General features: G+C 42.1%; 1 protein-coding gene across 6 annotated transcripts in view; it reads left to right on the forward strand.

Moving 5' to 3' along the window:
- The first annotated feature begins 67 nt into the window (after positions 1-67).
- Positions 68-22256, forward strand: part of LOC139584363 (suppressor of tumorigenicity 7 protein homolog) — an 88026-nt gene continuing 65837 nt past the window's right edge. For 2 of the 6 annotated variants that reach the window (XM_071416089.1, XM_071416091.1), the window contains exons 1-2: positions 69-221; positions 1131-1226. In XM_071416089.1, coding sequence (XP_071272190.1) covers positions 1172-1226 — 55 coding nt within the window. In that variant the 5' untranslated portion in view covers positions 69-221; positions 1131-1171. Of the gene's footprint in view, positions 222-1130; positions 1227-22256 lie in introns of all 6 variants that reach the window. The other 4 variants (XM_071416088.1, XM_071416090.1, XM_071416092.1 and 1 more) reach the window with 2 other exon arrangements.

Here is a 22256-nt window from a genome sequence, read left to right on the forward strand (position 1 = left end):
ACAGGGCATGGTATTATAGTCCCAGAAACACTGAGAATTTTACAGGTACTAAAGAGTGAGCCCAGAGTATCATGGTTGAAGATGGGACAGGTTTAGTGTAGCAACTCAAGTTCACCATCGCCTGGTCTTGGACTTACTTCTGGATAGTCTGGTTCTTTGTGATGCTTATTTGGTTTACATTTTAAGAGTGCCATTGAGATACAGCGACAATCTGACCAAAGGTGAGATTATTCTTGCATGAACGTGCTATTTTAATGACTTTAAAGTTGTATGTAACGTTACTTGCTTACTAACTTGCTAGCTAAACTAGCTAGTTTGTGCATGCTGGCAGACACGTCTACAGTATCGCTAGACAGACATGGCTATATCACAGATAGATCAAGGAGAAAATGTTATATATTTGGCTATATATGTACATTTCTTCTCTAGTTTGTTAAGCTAGCTAGTTCTAGTAATTTAGTAAGAAAATGCAACTGATAGTGTTTTCACTGGCTTTCAAATAACTAATTTCAAGGTAAGGCAATTCAACCTGTCCGTTTTATGTGTATTGACTGAGTGTGGACACTAACCACACTTTCAAAGTTTCCATATTGTGGTGCTAACTTTGCTAGTTAGTCAGCTAGTTTAGCTAACTAGCAAAGCTATGTTCCAAATGCAATGGTCTTTCTTTACTAAGTTAGCTAACTAGCTTCTACATGCATGGAGCCAGATTGTATGGTAATTCAATGTTGCTTTGTAATTTTCCTAAACCCAGTTAGTAAAGCCACTAGTACAGGACTAAACAGAGTAGAAGTAATATCTCATATTTGGAACAGTAACTGTGTTTTTATAAAGTGTTTCTAGCTAGCTGTCCTAAAGTAATAAAATAAGGGCATACAATTGAAAGATGTCTGAATGTGGGTAGCTGGCTCGTTTATATGATTATGAAATGCTTAGTGTTTACTCACATATGTAACTGGTGACATGGCTAATGTATTTTTGGATGCCATTTATGATTTCAGTAAACACTCAACAACCACTTGGTAGAAGGTCAGAATAAGTCATTGTTGGTTTGAGTGATAGCCATCTTAGTCATATGATTTCAATAGTTAATGTCAAATTTGACATTTGTTTGTGGTTCCTTGTCTCAGCTGCTTGTCTTTCTCTTCTGTAGGAGTGTGGTGAGGAATAGATGGAAGAATGCTCTTTCAGTAGGCCAGCTGGCTGGCTGAGGAGTGGAGAGCCAGGTAACGTTTAGATAGATTATTAGTCACATGTACAGGGACGAATATGTCATTCCAGGGTACAGTGAACATCTTATGCTCCGGGCTCCAACAGTGCAGGTCAAATGAAAAAGTAAAATAGATAAAAGAAGTGAATTAGATTATTGTAATAAACGGTGGGGGAGAAGGGAATGAAACAGAAGTCAAAAAGAGAAAAATAAGTGAAATCTACACCTACCCGGGGCACCGGCTATGTAAAATGAACTTACCCAATGCGTGACTTATTTAAAGGGAAACTGGTTGTTCAGGACCGCACCGTTTCCGTTTAATTGCACATTGCAGTAAGTTTTTTTCCATACTGAACGCAGCCCAGTTGTTAGCCAATGTCATCAAATGGTTCTCATTAGCTGTGACAGGCTGCTATATAGCCGTAAAGCAGCACATTTTCGACCAACCTTTACACGGAGATACTTTGTTAGTTCTCGATTTGATAGTCCCCGTGTCGTCTAAGCTCTGACTAGTTGCAGGGGGAATGTTTGAATTTAGAATATACTCTAGATAAAATTTAAAAAATTGCTCCATGAAGTAATCTAACATCATAGAGTATCTTTGTCTTCTCTCATTAATCAAGACAGGTGACGCTTGATTTAAGTCATGCACATGACATGCAGCACTTTGGGCTGGACAACCACCAGTCTCGATCAATGAGATGCCAGAATCTCACAGTATCCTTTTAAAGCAAGTGTGTGTCAGTCATTCCATGGAGGGCTGGGTTTCTGTGGGTTTTCTTGATGAATTAAGGTCACTAATTAGTAAATAACTCCCCTCAACTTGTCTAGGACTTAATTGAATGGAAAAAGTAAAAACCTGCAGACACTAGGCCCTCCGTGGAATGAGTTTGACTACCCTGCTTTAAAGGGACTAGGGCCGAGCTGAGGATGTGTTAACGTATGGGTGGCAGCAGTGCCTCAATGCGTAGGCCAACTTGGTTGCATTGCAACCTATCCAAAGCAATGTTAATGACCCAGTTGTCGAGTGACCTATTACACGAACACAAATAAGATGTACAGTGTACTAGCACTTTCAGTACATTAGCCTATTTTCTTTTTCTTCTCTGTAAATCCAATACGTGGGCCAAACATTAGCTTATGTTAATAATGTGACCTTTCTATCTTGGATAGCAGTGGAGGCTGCTGATGGGAGGATGGCTCATAATAATGTCTGGAACAGAGCAAATGGAATGACCTCAAACACACAGAAACCATGTGTTTGATACCATTCCACTCATTCCACTCCAGCCATTACCACAAGCCCGTCCTCCCCAATTAAGATACCACCAACCTCCTGTGTTGGATAGAAGGCATATGTAGGACTAGCTGTCTTCTTCTTGAGCAGTGGCTCAACAACATCCTCTCTTGTTCTTATATCGCTCCTTTTTAGTTCCTCTTCCCCATCCACCTTGTCTATGGTATGTTCCTCATATTATATATGGCAGGGGTATTCATTACTATTACATAACAGTTCTCAACTTTTTGAGTTCTCCTTTCCTCCCCTCTATATGCAAAACATGTCTCTGGGCATTTCCCTGGGAGCAAGATGTCAGTGGACCATAGAAGACTAGCGCAATTGAGTGGATATGAAGCGAGTTCAGTTCAAGCCATGAGTGGATGAGAAAATAATGCTTGACTCAACAATGCATGATGTGGTGTGAATGACTTGCTGTGAAGAAAAGTGTAGAAACATCACTGTCCTCTTCAATGGGGCAATCTGCAGTTCCAACAATGGCAAAGGTCAACCCGCCACTGATTTGGTAAACAGCTGAGTGATGAGGCTGGAGATGACCATCCATGATATCCCATACTGTATGTGTGTATATATTAAAATATATTTTGAATGTAAATCAATCAGCCTGAAAAAAACAAACAAGACATGTTAAAACTATCATTTGGATATCATGGATGGTCAGTCCTTGTATCCGACACCGAGACGACCAAGACACTCAATATGTGGTCTCGAGACCGGACCTGAGACTGGTCTCGAGACCGGACCTGAGACTGGTCTCGAGTACTACAACACTGCAATCAGGGTTTAGTCCTGGACAGAGCACTATTACAGCATCCACTTTAGTTGTTAATGATCTTGTCAATTCTTTAGACATTCAAATGAATGTGTTGCTTTGTTTGTGGACCTGTCAAAAGCTTTTGATACTGTTGATCATGTTGTTTTATTGAATAAGTTGTCCTCAATAGGCCTGAGCTCTGAGGCTTGTTCTTGGTTTCATGATTATCTTAGTGACAGAACTCAGGCCATCGTGATGGATGGGGTTAAGTCTGAATTTCTTGAAGTCCATAAAGGTAGGGCTGTTGCGGTGACTGTATTACCGCCACACCGGCTGTCACAAGTCATGAAGGCAGTCAAATTCCACGTGACCGTTTAGTCATGGTAATTAGGCTTCTCCAAGTTCTGATGCTGCTGATGGTCATTAGTAGCTTACCAAACTTGCTAACTGCCTGGTACTCAGCACTCTATTGTCCCTCTAATCCAGGCCTAGGTATTTTCATTATTAAACATGCAATGAACTACACGGAGGGAAACGTACACTGTGCATTCAGCACCACGGACAGAACTCTTAAGGGGAATGCACAAAAACACGAAAGAGATCTCAACATTACATTTTACATTACTCAATCGGTGTGAGGAGTGAAGTCTCTGATGGACATTGACTAGAGCAGTAAAGTCAGGTATAGTTTCTGATGTCGCTATGCGCAGGATTGCTGAGAGGTGAGAGTCATTTTGAGATAATCTGTGTTTTGACTTGTTATATTTCATCCCTGAAAAAGTCTGTTCGCATACATAAGTTGACCCAAACAGTACAAACATCTTCTGAGCATGACTCCTAATCTTTGGAAAGTTTTGTTTATCGAGAGATGCATAGAACCTCGTCAGTGACATTGTTTTGAATAGTTCTCCAATCACTGCATAAGACTGAAGATAGATAAGCTGAAGTTACAGGTCAGTGGGAGCATTATCCACATTGAAGGTGAAAGGAGAGGAAACCAACAGCATGTCATTTTCCAACACTTTGAATCCTCAAAATGACGAGAAAGCTCACTGTTCAAAGCACACAGCAACGATGTATACTTCTCCTGCTGGTCATCTGATAAGGAACAGACTAGTAGTGTTCGGAAGGTGGGTGAGATTGTTGGCTTCTACTTGGCGGGTCAGGAGGAGTCATTTTCCCTTGAAGACTTTGACAAGGCTGAACATCATTTTATACTTTACTTTGAAAAACGAATTTCTGCGCAATTTCTAGCTAGCTACTATTTGTAACTGTGACGTGTGTCAGTCTGTCAGTCACTGTCTGTCCTCGTGCAGTTTTTTTTATACGTGCCTTCAAAATAAATGTCCCACAAGCAATGGGAGTTAAGTCATTACACAAGGATGAGTATTCATTGGGCTTTTAATTTGAATATCAAATACGTTTTTCAAAACTTGACTATCGCAAATTCTTTGTGATTTGAGTATAATTCCGCGGGCCGTATTGAATCAGGTCGCAGCCGAATACGGCCCCTGGGCCGGCCTTTACCCAGGCCTGCTCTAATCACTCTGACACAAATGTATTCGGAAATCTAATCAAACACTTCATGAGAGCTCATGTTGCTCAACATTTCAATAGGCTATGCAATTGTGCAAGAAAACAGATTGATGGCCTCTATTAGAAAGAGTATAATAATCTTTCTATAGGCTAGGAGTACTATATTTCTCAACTTTCCTAATATTAAGCACATTGCTTATATTTACAAATGGAGCATAGCCTACCTGGCTGGCATGAAAATAAACCATGGGGAAAAGCGTCCCCCATTCGCTATTTAATTAAGTGCATAGATGACATGGATTTTTTTCATGCTGCCCCTGTTTCGATACAGGTGCATGATAATGCTCTATTAAAAAATGTCACACAAATTGGCTGCTTTTCCTTCACTCTGCAGTCCAACTCATCCCCAACCATCTCAATTGGAATGAGGTCAGGTGATTGCGGAGGCCAGGTCATCTGATGCAGCACTCATCACTCTCCTTGGTCAAATAGCCCTTACACAGCCTGGATGTGTGTTTTGGGTCATTGTCCTGTTGAAAAACAAATGACAGTCCCACTAAGCGCAAACCAGATGGGATGGCGTATCGCTGCAGAATGCTGTGGTAGCCAAGCTGGTTAAGTGTGCCTTGAATTCTAAATAAATCATGCTGGCATGCTATGTTGTTGTCTTAGGTCTCTCTTTATGTAGTGTTGTGTTGTCTCTCTTGTTGTGATGTGTGTTTTGTCCTATGTTTTATTTTTAATCCCAGCCCACCCCCCGCAGGAGGCCTTTTGGTAGGCCGTCATTGTAAATAAGAATTAGTTCTGACTTGCCTAAAAATTATTATACAGGGTGCATTTGGAAGAGACAAAAAATTATAATACAAGTCTAAAAAAGACAATTTCAGATTGCCCCTTTTTAAAGACAGTTTCCCTTTTAACCAGTTCCTCCTTCTCCCTCCCTTACCGTGACTCATGGCAGAGGAGAAAGAAGCTCTTTGTCGAGAGCACAGAGGTGAGAGAACAGACCTAATGGTTGTTAACAGGGAACCCTGACATGCATATAGCTTGTCATGCGTCTAGCTTGCACTACTTTTGACCTGTGCACATAGGCCTTTATAGAAAATAGGGTGCAATTTGGAGCAGAGCCCTAGACTACAGCTCTCTGCTGATGTAAGTCAAGTAAACCTGGCTTCAAAACCTTCAAAAATGTAGAATGTAAACCTTCAAAGTGTTGGAAAGCAGAATAGAGAAGGGTTTAAGAAGTCTTATCCCAAGTGAGCAGGAGGATTTGAAGAACATTTGGAGCAGTGGGGAAATGGTAAGCCCTTCATGGCAATGGCACTCAAACAGATGAGTCACACTCTTCCATAGGACATCACACAGCAGAGTCAGAAGAGCAACTGTAGATCTCCTATCGTTGAAGCATAAAGGGATTTATACTTGGGCCATTATTTTGTGGCAAGATTGTAGAACTCTGCTTGCCATGGCTCCTAACAACTGGTAGAACTCTGCTTGCCATGGCTCCTAACAACTGGTAGAACTCTGCTTGCCATGGCTCCTAACAACTGGTAGAACTCTGCTTGCCATGGCTCCTAACAACTGGTAGAACTCTGCTTGTCATGGCTCCTAACAACTGGTAGAACTCTGCTTGCCATGGCTCCTAACAACTGGTAGAACTCTGCTTGCCATGGCTCCTAACAACTGGTAGAACTCTGCTTGTCATGGCTCCTAACAACTGGTAGAACTCTGCTCATATGTCTACCTACACTCATCAGGGTTTTCTCCAGGTTTTTTTTAACAAGGTGTAAGTACGATCCCCCTTTGGACTCAGATTGTGTTTTTGAACACTTGAAACCACAATTTCCTGCAATTTAGAGCCTTAAGTGATAACAAATACAGTCAAATTTTTACTTTTATTTATTATATATACTTTTTTTACATAGTGGCACAGCCAGTCTACAAGGTTTCTGTACAATCTTACATTCTCTGGGGAAAACCCTTCTCATGTTTTCAAGCATTTTATAGCTCAAAGTATTGGCTCCATCTAGGCCTACCCTGAGATTCCATGTTATCTCTGCTCCTAGCCTGGCGAATCCAGTAGCAGTGTCATCCTGGTGTAAATACTAATGTCCCGTGTGTGTGAGAGCACTGTGCTATAGGTCCTCCATACTGTCCCTACGATGGCTGCACACACATTTTAAATACTTTATTTGAATCCAGCAATCAAATTTACATGAAAAAAAGATCCAAACATTTCAAAGGTCCCTGTATGCATGGCACTCGTTCTCCAAACAGCTAGGCTGCCCACAACAGCTGAAACTGAGCAATACCTAGCCTACTGCTTTGCCCTAGTTTTTGGCAGGCTCACAATCTGGAGGCCACGCCCTGCAAGCCTGTGTATGTGGCCAAGACTGCCAAATATCAGCGCCACCAGCTTGCACCTACACCCAAGGCTGTCCAAGCGTGCTACGAGGGGCTGGTATTTAAGAAGCTTGTAAGCAAAGGCCTGCTCCATGTAACCGTCAAATGAGCAGCCCACTTCCAAAATGAGCACCTCCCTCGCCTCCCCCACAACAACAACATCTGGTGTATTTGGCACACAGGAAAGCACACCATCGACATCAAACCAGGTTACTCTTACACAAGAATGTTTATGGATGTGTGGTGTTGGTGAGACTCCCTCGCTGGCTATCAGGTCGACAAGGCGGTCATGTCTAGCAGTGTACAATCCTTGTATGAACAGTAACCATTTACAACATGGGCAACAGACTGTTTACATTTGACTCATGTAGAATACAAAATGGGTCATGGTTTGCAGGGTGCCAGAGTGCTAGGTTACACACACACACACAGTATAGCTAGATCCAACTGGAATGGGGGCCTTCATTTAGAACTTGTGTGCAGTCTCAGTAACATGAGCACAGAAAGCAATGTTTTCCCTTATGGCTGCCTTGCCCAACCCTTCGCTCTAGTGCGCCTTTCTGCTTTCAATAGGCACCAATCTGAAAATGTCAAGTCAGCAATTTTGGATGTTTTTTGGGGGACTCATGCCCTGGGAGAACGTCTAGGCCTAGGGAGAACGTCTAGGCACTACAGAACCGTTCCAGGCAGTTGACCCTCAGTGCTCTTAAAACTGAGCTGTTCTCGAGTTGCCAGAGCTGCTTGGACAGGAGGGATCTGATCAAGTAAGCTAAGGGTCAAGAGACCGCTAGCATTAGGACAACTGCACTCGGTACAGGTGCTACTGCTAGCCAGTATAACAGGATAGGGTACTAGGGGTAGGAATCGAGTCCCAGTGAAATAAGACTGTTAGGGTTGCGTAGGCCTATATCATGATCAGGGGCAGAGGTCATGGCGTGTTAGATTAGAAAATACTTTTGGGAGGAAGGACCACTCAGTATAGGTCTTCTCGGATCCCAAAATGGAGACCCGAACCGTATCCGTTAAATTCCTACCGGACCCCAACAGGACCGGTCATTTTTGGGGGAAAATCAATATTCGGTTCGGATCCGAAGTGGACCAGATCTGACCCAAAACATGTCAGAGCTGAGAGGAAATCAGATCCAAATTTGGTCGGGTCTGTATCAGACCCAACTGGATCTGAAATTTGCAGTGCAATTTATATTTACAGTGTTAAGAAAAAGTATGTGACCCCTTTGGAAATACCTGGATTTCTGCATAAATTGGTTATATTACTTGATCTGATCTTCATCTAGGTCACAACAATAGATAAACACAGTCTGCTTAAACTAATAACACACAAACAATTATACATTTTCATGTCTTTATTGAACACACCATGTAAACATTCACAGTGCAGGGTGGAAAAGGTATGTGAACCCTTGGATTTAATAACTGGTTGACCCTTCTTTGGCAGCAATAACCTCAACCAAACATTTTCTTTAGTTGCGGATCAGACCTGCACAACGGTCAGGAGGAATTTTGGATCATTCCTCTTTACAAAACTGTTTCAGTTCAGCAATATTCTTTGGATGTCTGGTGTGAACTGCTCTCTTGAGGTAATGCCACAGCATCTCAATCGGATTGAGGTCAGGACTCTGACTGGGCCACTCCAGAAGGCGTATTTTCTTCTGTTGAAGCCATTCTGTTGTTGATTTACTTTTGTGTTTTGGGTCGTTGTCCTGTTGCATCACCCAACTTCTGTTGAGCTTCAATTGGCGGACAGATAGCCTAACATTCTCCTGCAAATTCTCTTGATAAACTTGGGAATTCATTTTTCCGTTGATGATGGCAAGCTGTCCAGGCCCTGAGACAGCAAAGCAGCCCAAACCATGATGCTCCCGCCACCATACTTTACAGTTGGGATGAGGTTTTGATGTTGGTGTGCTGTGGCTTTTTTTTAGGCTAATTGACATAATTTGAGTCAATTGGAGGTGTACCTGTGTACCTTCCAAACGCCTGAAGGTACCACGTTCATCTGTACAAACAATAGTACGCAAGTATAAACACCATGGGACCACACAGCCGTCATATCGCTCAGGAAGGAGACGCGTTCTGTCTCCTAGAGATGAACGTACTTTGATGTGAAAAAATCAATCCCATAACAACAGCAAAGGAAACAGGTACAAAGTATCTATCCACAGTAAAACGAGTCCTATATCGACATAACCTGAAAGGTCGCTCAGCAAACCGCCATCAAAAAGCCAGACTACAGTTTGCAACTGCACATAGGGACAAAGATCATACTTTTTGGAGAAATGTCCTCTGTTCTGATGAAACAAAAACAGAAATGTTTGGCCATAATGACCATCGTTATGTTTGGAGGAAAAGGGGGGAGGCTTGCAAGCCGAAGAACACCATCCCAACCATGAAGCACGGGTGTGGCAGCATCATGTTGTGGGGGTGATTTGCTGCAGGAGGGACTGGTGCACTTCACAAAATAGATGGCATCACGAGGAGGAAAATTATGTGGATATATTGAAGCAACATCTCAAGACATCAGTCAGGAAGTTAAAGCTTGGTTGCAAATGGGTCTTCCAAATGGACAATGACCCCAAGCATACTGCCAAAGTTGTGGCAAAATGGCTTAAGGACTACAAAGTCAAGGTATTGGAGTGGCCATCACAAGCCCTGACCTCAATCCTATAGAAGATTTGTGGGCAGAACTGAAAAAGCGTGTGCGAGCAAGGAGGCCTACAAACCTGACTCAGTTACACCATCTCTGACAGGAGGAATGGGCTAAAATTCACCCAACTTATTGTGGGAAGCTTGTGGAAGGCTACCTGAAACGTTTGACCCAAGTTAAACAATTTAAAGGCAATGTTACCAAATACTAATTGAGTGTATGTAAACTTCTGACCCACTGGGAATGTGATGAAAGAAATAAAAGCTGAAATAAATCATTCTCTCTACTATTATTCTGACATTTCACATTCTTAAAATAAAGTGGTGATCCTAACTACCTAAGACAGGGAATTTTTACTAGGATTAAATGTCAGCAATTGTGATTAATTGAGTTTAAATGTATTTGGCTAAGGTGTATGTAAACTTCCGACTTCAACTGTAGGTGTTCCTTTTGTCCAGATGGGAAATTGCAGTGTGGAGTGCAATAAAGATTGCGTCATCTGTTGGGGCGGTATGCAAAATGTAGTGGTTCTAGGGTTTCCAACAATTGGTATTTGTAGGTCAAGGTTAGAATTCCCGCTATGGCAATGCTATAATTGGATGTAGAATATTTGGAAGTTTTCAGAGATCTGTTCATTTTGTTTCTGTTGACCCCATTTGTTTTTTATATTAGAGGATTTTTATGTGGTGATTTTAGGACGCTAGCGAGTGCTGAATGCTATTTAGCCTCACGGGCCAGGCCTGTAGGGTCAGCTGCACAGCTGGTGAATTGGCCTTAGTTCCCAAGCTTCTAGTAACTACAATAATCGGCTATTTATTGCCCATCGTTTTGTTAAGTAGATTTTTGAGCATTCATTCTCCTTGTATAAAGGAATTAAGTCTATTTGGCATTCCATGTGTATGCCATGTGTATAGAATTATAACCCTCATCTGGGTTTTAGGGCTTGGTATTCCTCAGGGCTGTATGCAGTTGCCGCTGCACTCGCTGCCTCTTGGAATGGGATCAGTGTTTGGTGTGTGTCTGCCTTAGTAAGGATTCTGACAGGTGAGATGGAGTTACTGTTTGCATGCCATCGAACTACAGAGTCCCTCACTTTATTTCCTCAAAATGAATGTGGAAATGTGGAAGGCACATCTTTCAAAAATGTCACTCCTCAAAAAGTATCTGACTTTCATGTAGGCTTCTTATTCAAAGGATGGTTCCTCAGACATTTCTCTCATTTGTGTGCTGTCTCAATCGTTATGTTTCCTTTCCACATCAACTTCTCCCTAATAACAACTGAACCTCAGAGGACTTGGTGAACAAAATTCTGCGACGTAGTGGAAACTAGCAAGTCCTTTTACCTATGAGGGCAACCCTTTACACTTGTGGGAATTGCCATATATGGATAGGACTAATTTGAAATGTTTCTTACAGAATAAATATGAAAATGAAAATCATATGCGTAAGCATGGTAGTAATTGAAAGGGAACGGTTTGGAGATTATGGGGATATTATTAGACCAAAGTTGAGGACACAAGTTCACGTGACCCAAGAGTCCAAACATGAAACTGTTGATTTTATGTGCATTTTACATGTATTGTGCTTTTTGATGCATTTTGTAGAAAACAAGATCTGAAAATACTCTGGTTACATTCATTAACATAAGAATATTCCTGGAAAATGTGGGGTAGGTGCAACATAAGACAAAGAAATGACAAGGTTGAGGGAGAGAACTAACTGGTGTTTCCAAGTGGCCACACAGTTTCTTAGTAATGTCAATGCACTTTTACGAATAAAAAAAACATCTTCAACTATGAGGAACTAGAGCAAGCACAATTGTAGTTGTTTTGATCACAACCCTGCATCCTCGCCCTCACACAATTACTCCCTGACGAAGGCCATGCAGCCGAAACACGTCGGTTTAAAAAAAACTTTGTTTCTATTGAACATGCCATACTAATAAAGGCATTTTAATTAATTATACGAAGAGTGTTTTGGTCCTCCTTTCTTTTTGATGACACTTTTACTGTTGTGGTTTACACAATCCAAAAACGGACCTTTTAAAAATCGCAATCTGGGTCAGGTGGGCGTCATTTGAAAGCTATTGCCAACCTGACTAGTTAAGTTATAAAATGCTAACTTGCAGTGTTAGGCTTTCACAAGGCAATTCAGAGAAACACAACATTTTGGTGTGCATAGAGTCATGTGCATTCAGGTGCATGTTCCGTGGCAAATTTTCTTCACAATAGACAAACAGGCTCATTCTGTTCAGAACAACCCCGTGTATGACGCAATGTTGTAACAGTACAAACATAGTGATCATCAACGTTGACACTGTAGGCTACATGACATGAGTTTTATGATATGGAAATGTGAAGTACACATTTTAACTCGACAGGTGTTTTTGGCTTGATTTTATGACATCAGTGGTATTTATTATAATCCTCAACGTATCATCTTTCAAAATACAACAACAAAAATATGCAAAAGTTGTGAAGCGCAGAGCCTGAGGTCTGACGTCATTTTATAGCGTGTTACTGTACAGCCACTTCATTCCAATTTAGGCGAAAGGTCAAAATCAGCGAGGAGAATGAATGTGGATGGAAATCTGCTTGCTTGAAATGAGATGGTCCTTCTCACTACTTCTTCTGAGGTTTAACGGCGGTTGGCATCCCAATTTGTTGCATTACTGTCACCTACTAGACTGGAGAACAACTCCCTTATACTTGAAAAAGAAAAATGAATACCCTACCATCTAACACTATACTCACTAATTTCAAAATTATATAAAATAAAATGAACACCCCCCTACTCCACTAATTTAAATGTATATATTTCTACCTCATGCCATTATTATTATTATACCTTTATTTCAACAAGGAACACAGACTGAGACCAAGGTATCTTTTACAGCTGGGCCCTGCTTATACATGTTTACACATACAGTTTAGGTACAATGATTAAGAAACTACACAAGACAAACAAAACGATCACAGATAACACAAAGAAATACAGCAACAGATTACATTTACACAGGTTATTCCCCTAACAGCACAATAACTTCCATTACCCGAAACAGTTACAAGCAATACAAAAATAAAAATCCTCCAATAAATATTTAAAATGGGCAAGGGGGACACCCTGAAAGGATGGGGCATCACCACTTAACACCTCCTGTAACTCTTCTGCTGTCAAGTCTCGCACACCTAAATACCTCTCTGCAGCTGCCACCACAACCTCAATTTTCGGAGACTTCCGATCCATCCCTGCAGTACAATTAATAACCATTGCTATAAATGCTAAAAATCCAATCTTACTGACATTTTTTCACTTTTTGGCTTATCCCTCTGTACTGGTATATCTCTACTAGAGGTCGACCGATTAATCGGAATGGCCGATTTTAATTAGGGACGATTTCAAATTTTCAAAACAATTGGAAATCGCTATTTTTGGACACAGATTTGGCCGATTAAAAAAATAAATAATAATAATAATAATATTTTAAAAATTAACTGTTTTTTTACACCTTTATTTAACTAGGCAAGTCAGTTAAGAACACATTCTTATTTTCAATGACGGTGGGTTAACTGCCTTGTTCAGGGGCAGAACGACAGATTTTTACTTTGTCAGCTCGGGGATTCAATCTTGCAACCTTACGGTTAACTAGTCCAACGATCTAACCACCTGCCTCTCATTGCACTCCACGAGGAGCCTGCCTGTTACGCGAATGCAGTAAGAAGCCAAGGTAAGTTGCTAGCTAGCATTAAGCTTATCCTATAAAAAACAATCAATCAATCAATCATAATCGCTAGTTAACTACACATGGTTCATGATATTACTAGTTTAACGCAGGATAGCGTGTCCTGCATTGCATATAATCGATGCGGTGCGCATTTGCGAAAAAGGACTCGTTGCTCCAACGTGTACCTAACCATAAACAGCAATGCCTTTCTTAAAATCAATACACAAGTATATATTTTTAAACCTGCATATTTAGTTAATATTGCCTGCTAACATGAATTTCTTTGTGTCACTTCTCTTGCAACAGAGTCAGGGTATATGCAGCAGTTTGGGCCACCTGGCTCGTTGCGAACTGTGTGAAGACTATTTCTTCCTAACAAAGACAGCCAACTTCGCCAAACGGGGGATGATTTAACAAAAGCGCAATTGCGAAAAAAGCATAATCGTTGCACGACTGTACCTAACCATAAACATCAATGCCTTTCTTAAAATCAATACACAGAAGTGTATATATTTTTAAACCTGCATATTTAGCTAAAAGAAATCCAGGTTAGCAGGCAATATTAACCAGGTGAAATTGTGTCACTTCTCTTGCGTTCATTGCACGCAGAGTCAGGGTATATGCAACAGTTTTGGCCTCCTGGCTCATTGCGAACTAATTTTCCAGAATTTTACGTAATTATGACAACATTGAAGGTTGTGCAATGTAACAGGAATATTTAGAGTTATGGATGCCACCCGTTAGATAAAATACGGAACGGTTCCGTATTTCACTGAAAGAATAAATGTTTTGTTTTCGAGATGATAGTTTCCGGATTCGACCATATTAATGACCTAAGGCTCGTATTTCTGTGTGATATTATGTTATAATTAAGTCTATGATTTGATAGAGCAGTCTGACTGAGCGATGGTAGGCACCAGCAGGCTCGTAAGCATTCATTCAAACAGCAATTTTGTGCGTTTTGCCAGCAGCTCTTCGCAATGCTTCAAGCATTGCGTTGTTTATGACTTCAAGCCTATCAACTCCCGAGATTAGGCTGGTGTAACCGATGTGAAATGGCTAGCTAGTTAGCGGGGTGCGCGCTAATAGCGTTTCAAACGTCACTCGCTCTGAGACTTGGAGTAGTTGTTCCCCTTGCTCTGCATGGGTAACGCTGCTTTGAGGGTGGCTGTTGTCGATGTGTTCCTGGTTTGAGCCCAGGTAGGAGCGAGGAGAGGGACGGAAGCTATACTGTTACACTGGCAATACTAAAGTGCCTATAAGAACATCCAATAGTCAAAGGTTAATGAAATACAAATGGTATAGAGAGAAATAGTCCTATAATTCCTATAATAACTACAACCTAAAACTTCTTACCTGGGAATATTGAAGACTCATGTCAAAAGGAACCACCAGCTTTCATATGTTCTCATGTTCTGAGCAAGGAACTTAAACGTTAGTTTTCTTACATGTCACATATTGCACTTTTACTTTCTTCTCCAACACTTTGTTTTTGCATTATTTAAACCAAATTGAACATGTTTCATTATTTATTTGAGGCTAAATTGATTGTATTGATGTATTATATTAAGTTAAAATAAGTGTTCATTCAGTATTGTTGTAATTGTCATTATTACAAATACATTTTAAAAATTGTCCGATTAATCGCTATCGGCTTTTTTTGGGTCCTCCAATAATCGGTATCGGCGTTGAAAAATCATAATCGGTCAACCTCTCATCTCTACTACTCTCCCCACTCCTCACCCTTACCCATCTTCCTCTACTTTCTAAACTGCCTCAACATATGACAACTTCTGCTCTACTCTCCCCCTGGAAACCCCACCTGCCTCTCTCGCATGGGACATTTCTGATCCCCAGCTCCAAGGGCACCCCTAAAATTAACACATTCCACTACTTCCCCCAATACTACACATTCCTTTGTCTCATGCCCTTCTGCACATTTCTCACACCTTGGACCCTACCGTCTACACACTGCTGCCACATGCCCATAAGCTTAACACCTGTAGCGTCTTAATGTATTCGGCACATACGCTCATACAGGATAACTTATATATCCTAACTTCACTTTGTCAGGCAAAGACTCAACTTCAAAACTCAAATGAACAGACAATGACTCTTCTGCTTCCCCACTCACCATCCTGTCTGCGTCGCATGAAACGACGAGCATCACATACACCGGGAATCTTTGCCCTCAGCTGTTCAACATTTTATATCTACTGCTACCCCAGTTATCACTCCTTTCATTGGTGCCCTTTTCTTGAGAATGAAACAATTCACTTTTCTTGCCCCCATTCGTTTACTTCGAGCGCATTCTTCCTCTGCCCAACAGAAACACAAACAATTATCAATACATCACTTTTTAAATTTTTCTTTTATTTAACCGGGTAGGCTAGTTGAGAACAACTTCTCATTTACAACTGCGACTTGGCCAAGATAAAGCAAAGCAGTGCGACACTAACAACAACACAGAGTTACACATGGAATAAACAAACATAGTCAATAATACAATAGAGAAAGTCTATATACAGTGTGTGCAAATGAGGTAGGATAAGGGGGGTGTGGCAATAAATAGGCCATAGTGGCTAAATTATTACAGTATGGCAAATTAAACACTGGGGTAATAGATGTGCAGAAGATGAGTGTGCAAGTAGAGGTACTGGGGTGCAAAGGAGCAAAATAAATAAAATGAATAACAATATGGTGATGAGGTAGTTGGATAGGCTATTTACAGATGGGCTGTGTACAGTGATCTGTGAGCTGCTCTGACAGCTGGTGCTTAAAGCTAGTGAGGGAGATATGGGTCTCCAGCTTCAGTGATTTTTGCAGTTCATTCCAGTCATTGGCAGCAGAGAACTGGAAGGAAAGGCGGCCGAAGAAGGAATTGGCTTTGGGGGTGATCAGTGAAATATACCTGCTGGAGCACGTGCTGCGGGTGGGTGCTGCTATGGTGACCAGTGAGCTGAGATAAGACGGGGCTTTACCTAGCAAAGACTTATAGATGACCTGGAGCCAGTGGGTTTGGCGACGGATATGAAGCGAGGGCCAGCCAACAAGAGCATACAGGTCGCAGTGGTGGGTAGTATATGGGGCTTTGGTGACAAAACGGATGGCACTGTGATAGACTACATCCAATTTGCTGAGTTGAGTGTTGGAGGCTATTTTGTAAATGACATCGCCGAAGTCAAGGATCGGTAGGATAGTCCGCTTTACTAGGGTATGTTTGGCAGCATGAGTGAAGGATGCTTTGTTGCGAAATAGGAAGCCGATTCTAGATTAAATTTTGGATTGGAGATGCTTAATGTGAGTCTGGAAGGAGAGTTTACAGTCTAACCAGACACCTAGGTATTTGTTGTTGTCCACATATTCTAAGTCAGAACCGGCCAGAGTAGTGATGCTGGACGGGTGGGTAGGTGTGGGCAGCGATCGGTTGAAGAGCATGCATTTAGTTTTGCTTGCATTTAAGAGCAGTTGGAAGCCACGGAAGGAGAGTTGTATGGCATTGAAGATCGTCTGGAGGTTAGTTAACACAGTGTCCAAAGAATGGCCAGGGATCAGAGAATCACCAGCAGCAAGTGCGACATCATTGATGTAAACAGAGAAAAGAGTCGGTCCGAGGATTGAACCCTGTGGAAGTCCCCCATAGAGACTTCCAGAGGTCCGGACAACAGGCCCTTCGATTTGACACACTGAACTCTGTCAGATAACTAGTTGGGGAACCAGGCTAGGCAGTCATTTGAGAAACCAAGGCTGTTGAGTCTGCCGATAAGAATGTGGTGATTGACAGAGTCGAAGTCTTGGCCAGGTCGATGAATACAGCTGCACAGTATTGTCTTTTATCAATGGCGGTTATGATATTGTTTAGGACCTTGAGCGTGGCTGAGGTGCATCCGTGACCAGCTCGGAAACCAGATTGCATAGCGGAGAAGGTACGGTGCGATTCGAAATGGTCGGTGATCTGTTTGTTAACTTGGCTTTCGAAGACCTTAGAAAGGCAGGGTAGGATAGATATAGGTCTGAGGCAGTTTGGGTCTAGAGTTTCTCCCCCTTTGAAGAGGGGGATGAGGGCGGCAGCTTTCCAATCTTTGGGGATCTCAGACGATATGGAAGAGAGGTTGAACAAGCTAGTAACAGGGGTTGCAACAATTTCGGCTGATAATTTTAGGAAGACAGGGTCCAGATTGTCTAGCCCTGCTGATTTGTAGGGGTCCAGATTTTGCAGCACTTCTAGTTACCCTCACCGATTCCACATGACACAACTCTTTTTTTCACCCACCGTGAAACCACAAATGGACCAGCCAAAAGGCAAGAGTCCACTTTTCCCATAATCTTCACTCCTACTGTCGCAGCCTCTTCTTTATCCTGATCCTCGGTGCATACCTCAGTCTCCGATAACTTTACTGCACCTACCACCTCCGATCCTTCAGCATCTTTCACTTCCATTTCTCCTCCTGTCTTCAGCTCATACTGCTTACACTTTCTACCATTCTTATTTGACAAACCATCTCCATTTTTTCCAACATTTTTATCCAACTCAAGCTCACCCTCTTTTCCCTCCATTTTCTCCTCCATTCCTCCTCCATTTTCCAAGTACACGTCTCCTTATGATAATACTGCTGCTTCTTCCTGACACACATCTTGTACTTGCTTTCTCTAGGGACTCCATTTACCCCTTCTGTCAGTCGACATGATCTGTCCTGGTCCTTCTCACTCGGGCTTCATTATCAAATTACGTGTACAGTGGTGGATCCCAAAATAAACGTATAAAGTGCTCAAAATGAAGTTGTGCAAAACATTTTATAGATAAAAAGATAAGTAGCATATTGTTTTTAAATGTGTGCATTTTCTCCTCCGACAATAAAACAGCTGATTCAAAGGGGATGTGGCACATATCAAAACTCTGTGGTAGGATACACTTGTGCTTCATTGCCAAAAGGAGACTATCTAGGATGGGAGGACTGTCTTCCGTTTGCCTTCACACTCCTCGACCACTTTATTGGTTTCGTGGTCACCCAGGAGGGAGGACCAACATTTTCCCAAACGAGAGAACCCCAGGGCCTCAGAGTGGAAAATACCTGCGACGAGTCCGATAAGACTTTAAACCACTAACACTGAGAGGCCTTCCCTTCTGAAGAAAAGAAGCTGCCATTTTCCCTGTGGCCACTAGGTGTCAGCAGCATCAGATCCTCAGTAGCACTGACCCAGTTAGCTGAACGCTGCCGCTGCATTTGAATGGTGACCCCATGTAGGTGATCAAAGCATTGCTGACCTTCCTTTGTGGGCGCCTCGTTCTTCCGCTCGAGCCTGAAAGGAAAACGAAAGCAAGAAAAAATAAATGCTGTTATACGTTGTTGTCTAGTCTGCATACTGGATGGGAAACATCCAATTATGTCTCACACACACACACACACACACACAGGCACGCTAACATTTGCACTCATTAAAGTGCTTACGAATAGACACTCGTCTACAGGTATCTAACCTACACAACACATTGTTCATTTCTATAGGCTACCTAGGCCTATTAGTTATTGTCCAACTGCTCTAAATGCTTTGTTCACCTCGTGTAAAATGAAAGTGAATGCTCAAGTAAAGTAAGACACTGACTAATGAAGCTTACATTTAAAAAAAATAATAAAGGGCACTTTATTGGATGGATGCACAATTGAACATCCACGGCACGTGAAGTGGGAACCTTTGTTCTTGCAATATGGCAGTTCAATTGACCACTTCCTTTGCACATTTTTCATCCTCTCTTGCTTCTCCTATGTAGCTGCTTCTGGAAGGTTCAGCCCATAGAATTATGGATGTTTCTCTTTCTTTCTCGCTCGCGCTCTTTATTTCTTTATCTCGCTCCTTCTTTCTCTCTTGTTCTTTCTCTCTCGCTCAAGGATGGCCACACTCCTCTCACACTTATTTTCAGTTGCCTAGCAACCCAGAGGAGAGGCCTTGCTTACTTGGGTGGTACTTGTTCCCATTTGGGCGGGGGTAGGGTAGGGGGGGTGTAGATGAGATGGGGGGCATTGTTTTGAGTTAAGTCCCTCCATGAATGTGATTATTATATATGATTGGTTCCTCTGCTAGAATGATTCTGCGAAAGAGGGAGAGCAAAATTCGGAAATAGCCCATCTGAGTACTGCGAAGTACAGTTGATGCCTTGCTGCCATTATAACTAGTCCCTTATCCACCTCACCTGACCGTTGTGGTCAGCATGACAACGGGCCGGCGTCCTGAAGGTCGTGGTGTTTGGCAATTGGCCATTAAGAAAAATGATCTCCTGTTCTAAACCGATGAAGATTGAAGACTTGTAAGGGGTCTACTCTTCCGAAAACAACAACAACTTCTCTCATAACTCTTCAGTTGAGCCATAGAAAAGGATAAGGCCCCTCAGCACTTTCACTTCCGCTGAATGCTTTTGTGTCTAAGCTAATGGTTTCGTCTTGAATCAGGTCTTACTGGACTGGTCCAAACAGAAGGCTTTTTTTCAAATCCAAGGCCTGTTCTTCCTCTAGATTCACCTTGCTGAAAATTGACTGCATTTATTGTCTCCTAGCACAGGCTTTGGATCAGTCGAGTATTTTAGATAATGATAGTTATGGTTCAATATTGTTTACCCTAGCACTGATTTAGGAACCCACTCCTAGATAAACTGATCCTAGATCAGATTGTTGGTTGTTCTAGTCAGATGAGCTATGAGGGAAAAGCTGACATTATAGCAGATGTAGATGTGATTACAGCTATTGTTTCTATCAGAGCTGATCCTGTGCAGTCAGTCCTCTTCTGCCCTATTCCTCCTCTCGCCTCCTCTCCCCCGGCGCAGTGTTTCAGACCCCAGGAGATGTCTTTAGTAGATGGGGAGGGATGGAAGAGGAAGGAGAGGGGGGGTGTCTGGGTAGAGGGGGGGCGGTGCTGCCTCCGCCTGAAGGACAAAGACGTTGGGTTTTGGCGAGGGAAGAGAGGGAGCCACCATTTGTGAGGGACAAAGGAGAAAAGGCCAAAACTATTCTTTCTCCCCCCTCTCGTTCTCCCTTTATCTCTCTCTCTCTCACAGAGCTAGGCCTAATCCCAATGCTGCTAGCTCACTCCAGTCCTATATTCAAATGCCAGATAGGGCTGTCTGTCTGACATGACAGCAAGTAGGCATGTTACATGTAGACCCACTACTAATACACACACGCATCATGAACACCCTTGACTATTACATAAACACCCAGTATAGCCCCCTAAATACACACATACTCATTGTCTCATATTCACACCAATGTTATTATGGTTTTGTTTTTATATTTGTTTTTATTTATATGTTTGAAGATTATTTTTTTTGTTTCAGTTAGTTTTCAGATCCATTTAGTTAAAGTTTTATAAAACCATTCCTATTTAGTTTTTATATTATTTAGTGTTAGGGCCAGAAAGTAGCCTATGCATGGGAGGCTAGGAGCCATGTATGTGTTGAATAGTTTGTGTTTTTGGGGATGTCACTTCTTGCCACTGTGGGGCTGTAATGCATAAGGTGATGGGACAGGTCATACAGTATGTTAGGTTTAAACGTAGACTAAGCAGGATGACATTGATGTACAAAGTAAACCGTTGTAGTCTGTCAATTTCCGCAACAACCAGGAGTGTTGAAGTGCAACGCTAAACTTCAACGCTGTTTTGGTCCAGTAGCTACCACGTTGTGGCAGCGTGAAGCACCCGTGCACTAGTGATGCGTGGGTTGACTCATAACCCGCAGTCCCACGGTTATATCCGCAGTGCGCGCAGGTTTAGGGTCATTAAATATTGTGTGGTTGAAGGTCAGGTGGGTGGCGGGCGGGTTGAATAAAGAGAACAATTCCTTAAATACATAATTTTGAGTTTGAGTTTATTTTTACAGGGACAGTGCATTAATCAACGTTTCAGTAAAAGTGCCGGTTTTAGCCAGCCGGCTAATTTTCAACCTCAGTCCCTGGGCAGGTTATTAAAAACAATTACAATAACAATACAGAAAATCATTGAGCAGTGAGCACACGCAGAGCAACATAGGACAAGCAAGACGTGGCATGCAGACAGAGCAACATAGCACAAAAAGCAACAAGACAAAATCCATAAAATGTTTCCACACCTCACAAGCTACAGAAAAATGTATCAATAAATGTATAATTCTTGTCCAATTTATATCTATAGGCTACATTGAGTTTTTTTCTTTCATTATTTTAGGCTATCTGGCAGTAGTGAGTAAGCCTAAGCTTTAGGGCCTAACGGTGCACGTGCCAAATAGCCTACCCGCCAATCACCATTCTCAGTTTGGCGCCGACAGAGATGGACGCCTCGCTTCGCGTTCTTAGGAAACTATGCAGTATTTTGTTTTTTTAACGTATTATTTCTTACATTGTTACCCCAGGAAATCTTAAGTCTTATTACATACAGCTGGGAGGAACTATTGGATATAAGAGCAACGTCAACTAACCAACATTACGACCAGGAATATGACTTTCCCGAAGCAGATCCTCTGTTCGGATCACCACCCAGGACAATGGATCAGATCCCTGTAGGCGACCTAAAACAACGGTGCTGCAGATGGAGCGGACTTCTGGTCAGGCTCCGTAGACGGGCACATCGCCCACCGCTCCCGAGTATACTTGTCACGACTTCCGCCGAAGTTGATTCCTCTCCTTGTTCGGGCGGCGTTCG

The sequence above is a fragment of the Salvelinus alpinus genome, chromosome 9, assembly GCF_045679555.1.
Source record: "Salvelinus alpinus chromosome 9, SLU_Salpinus.1, whole genome shotgun sequence".
NCBI lineage: Eukaryota > Metazoa > Chordata > Actinopteri > Salmoniformes > Salmonidae > Salvelinus > Salvelinus alpinus.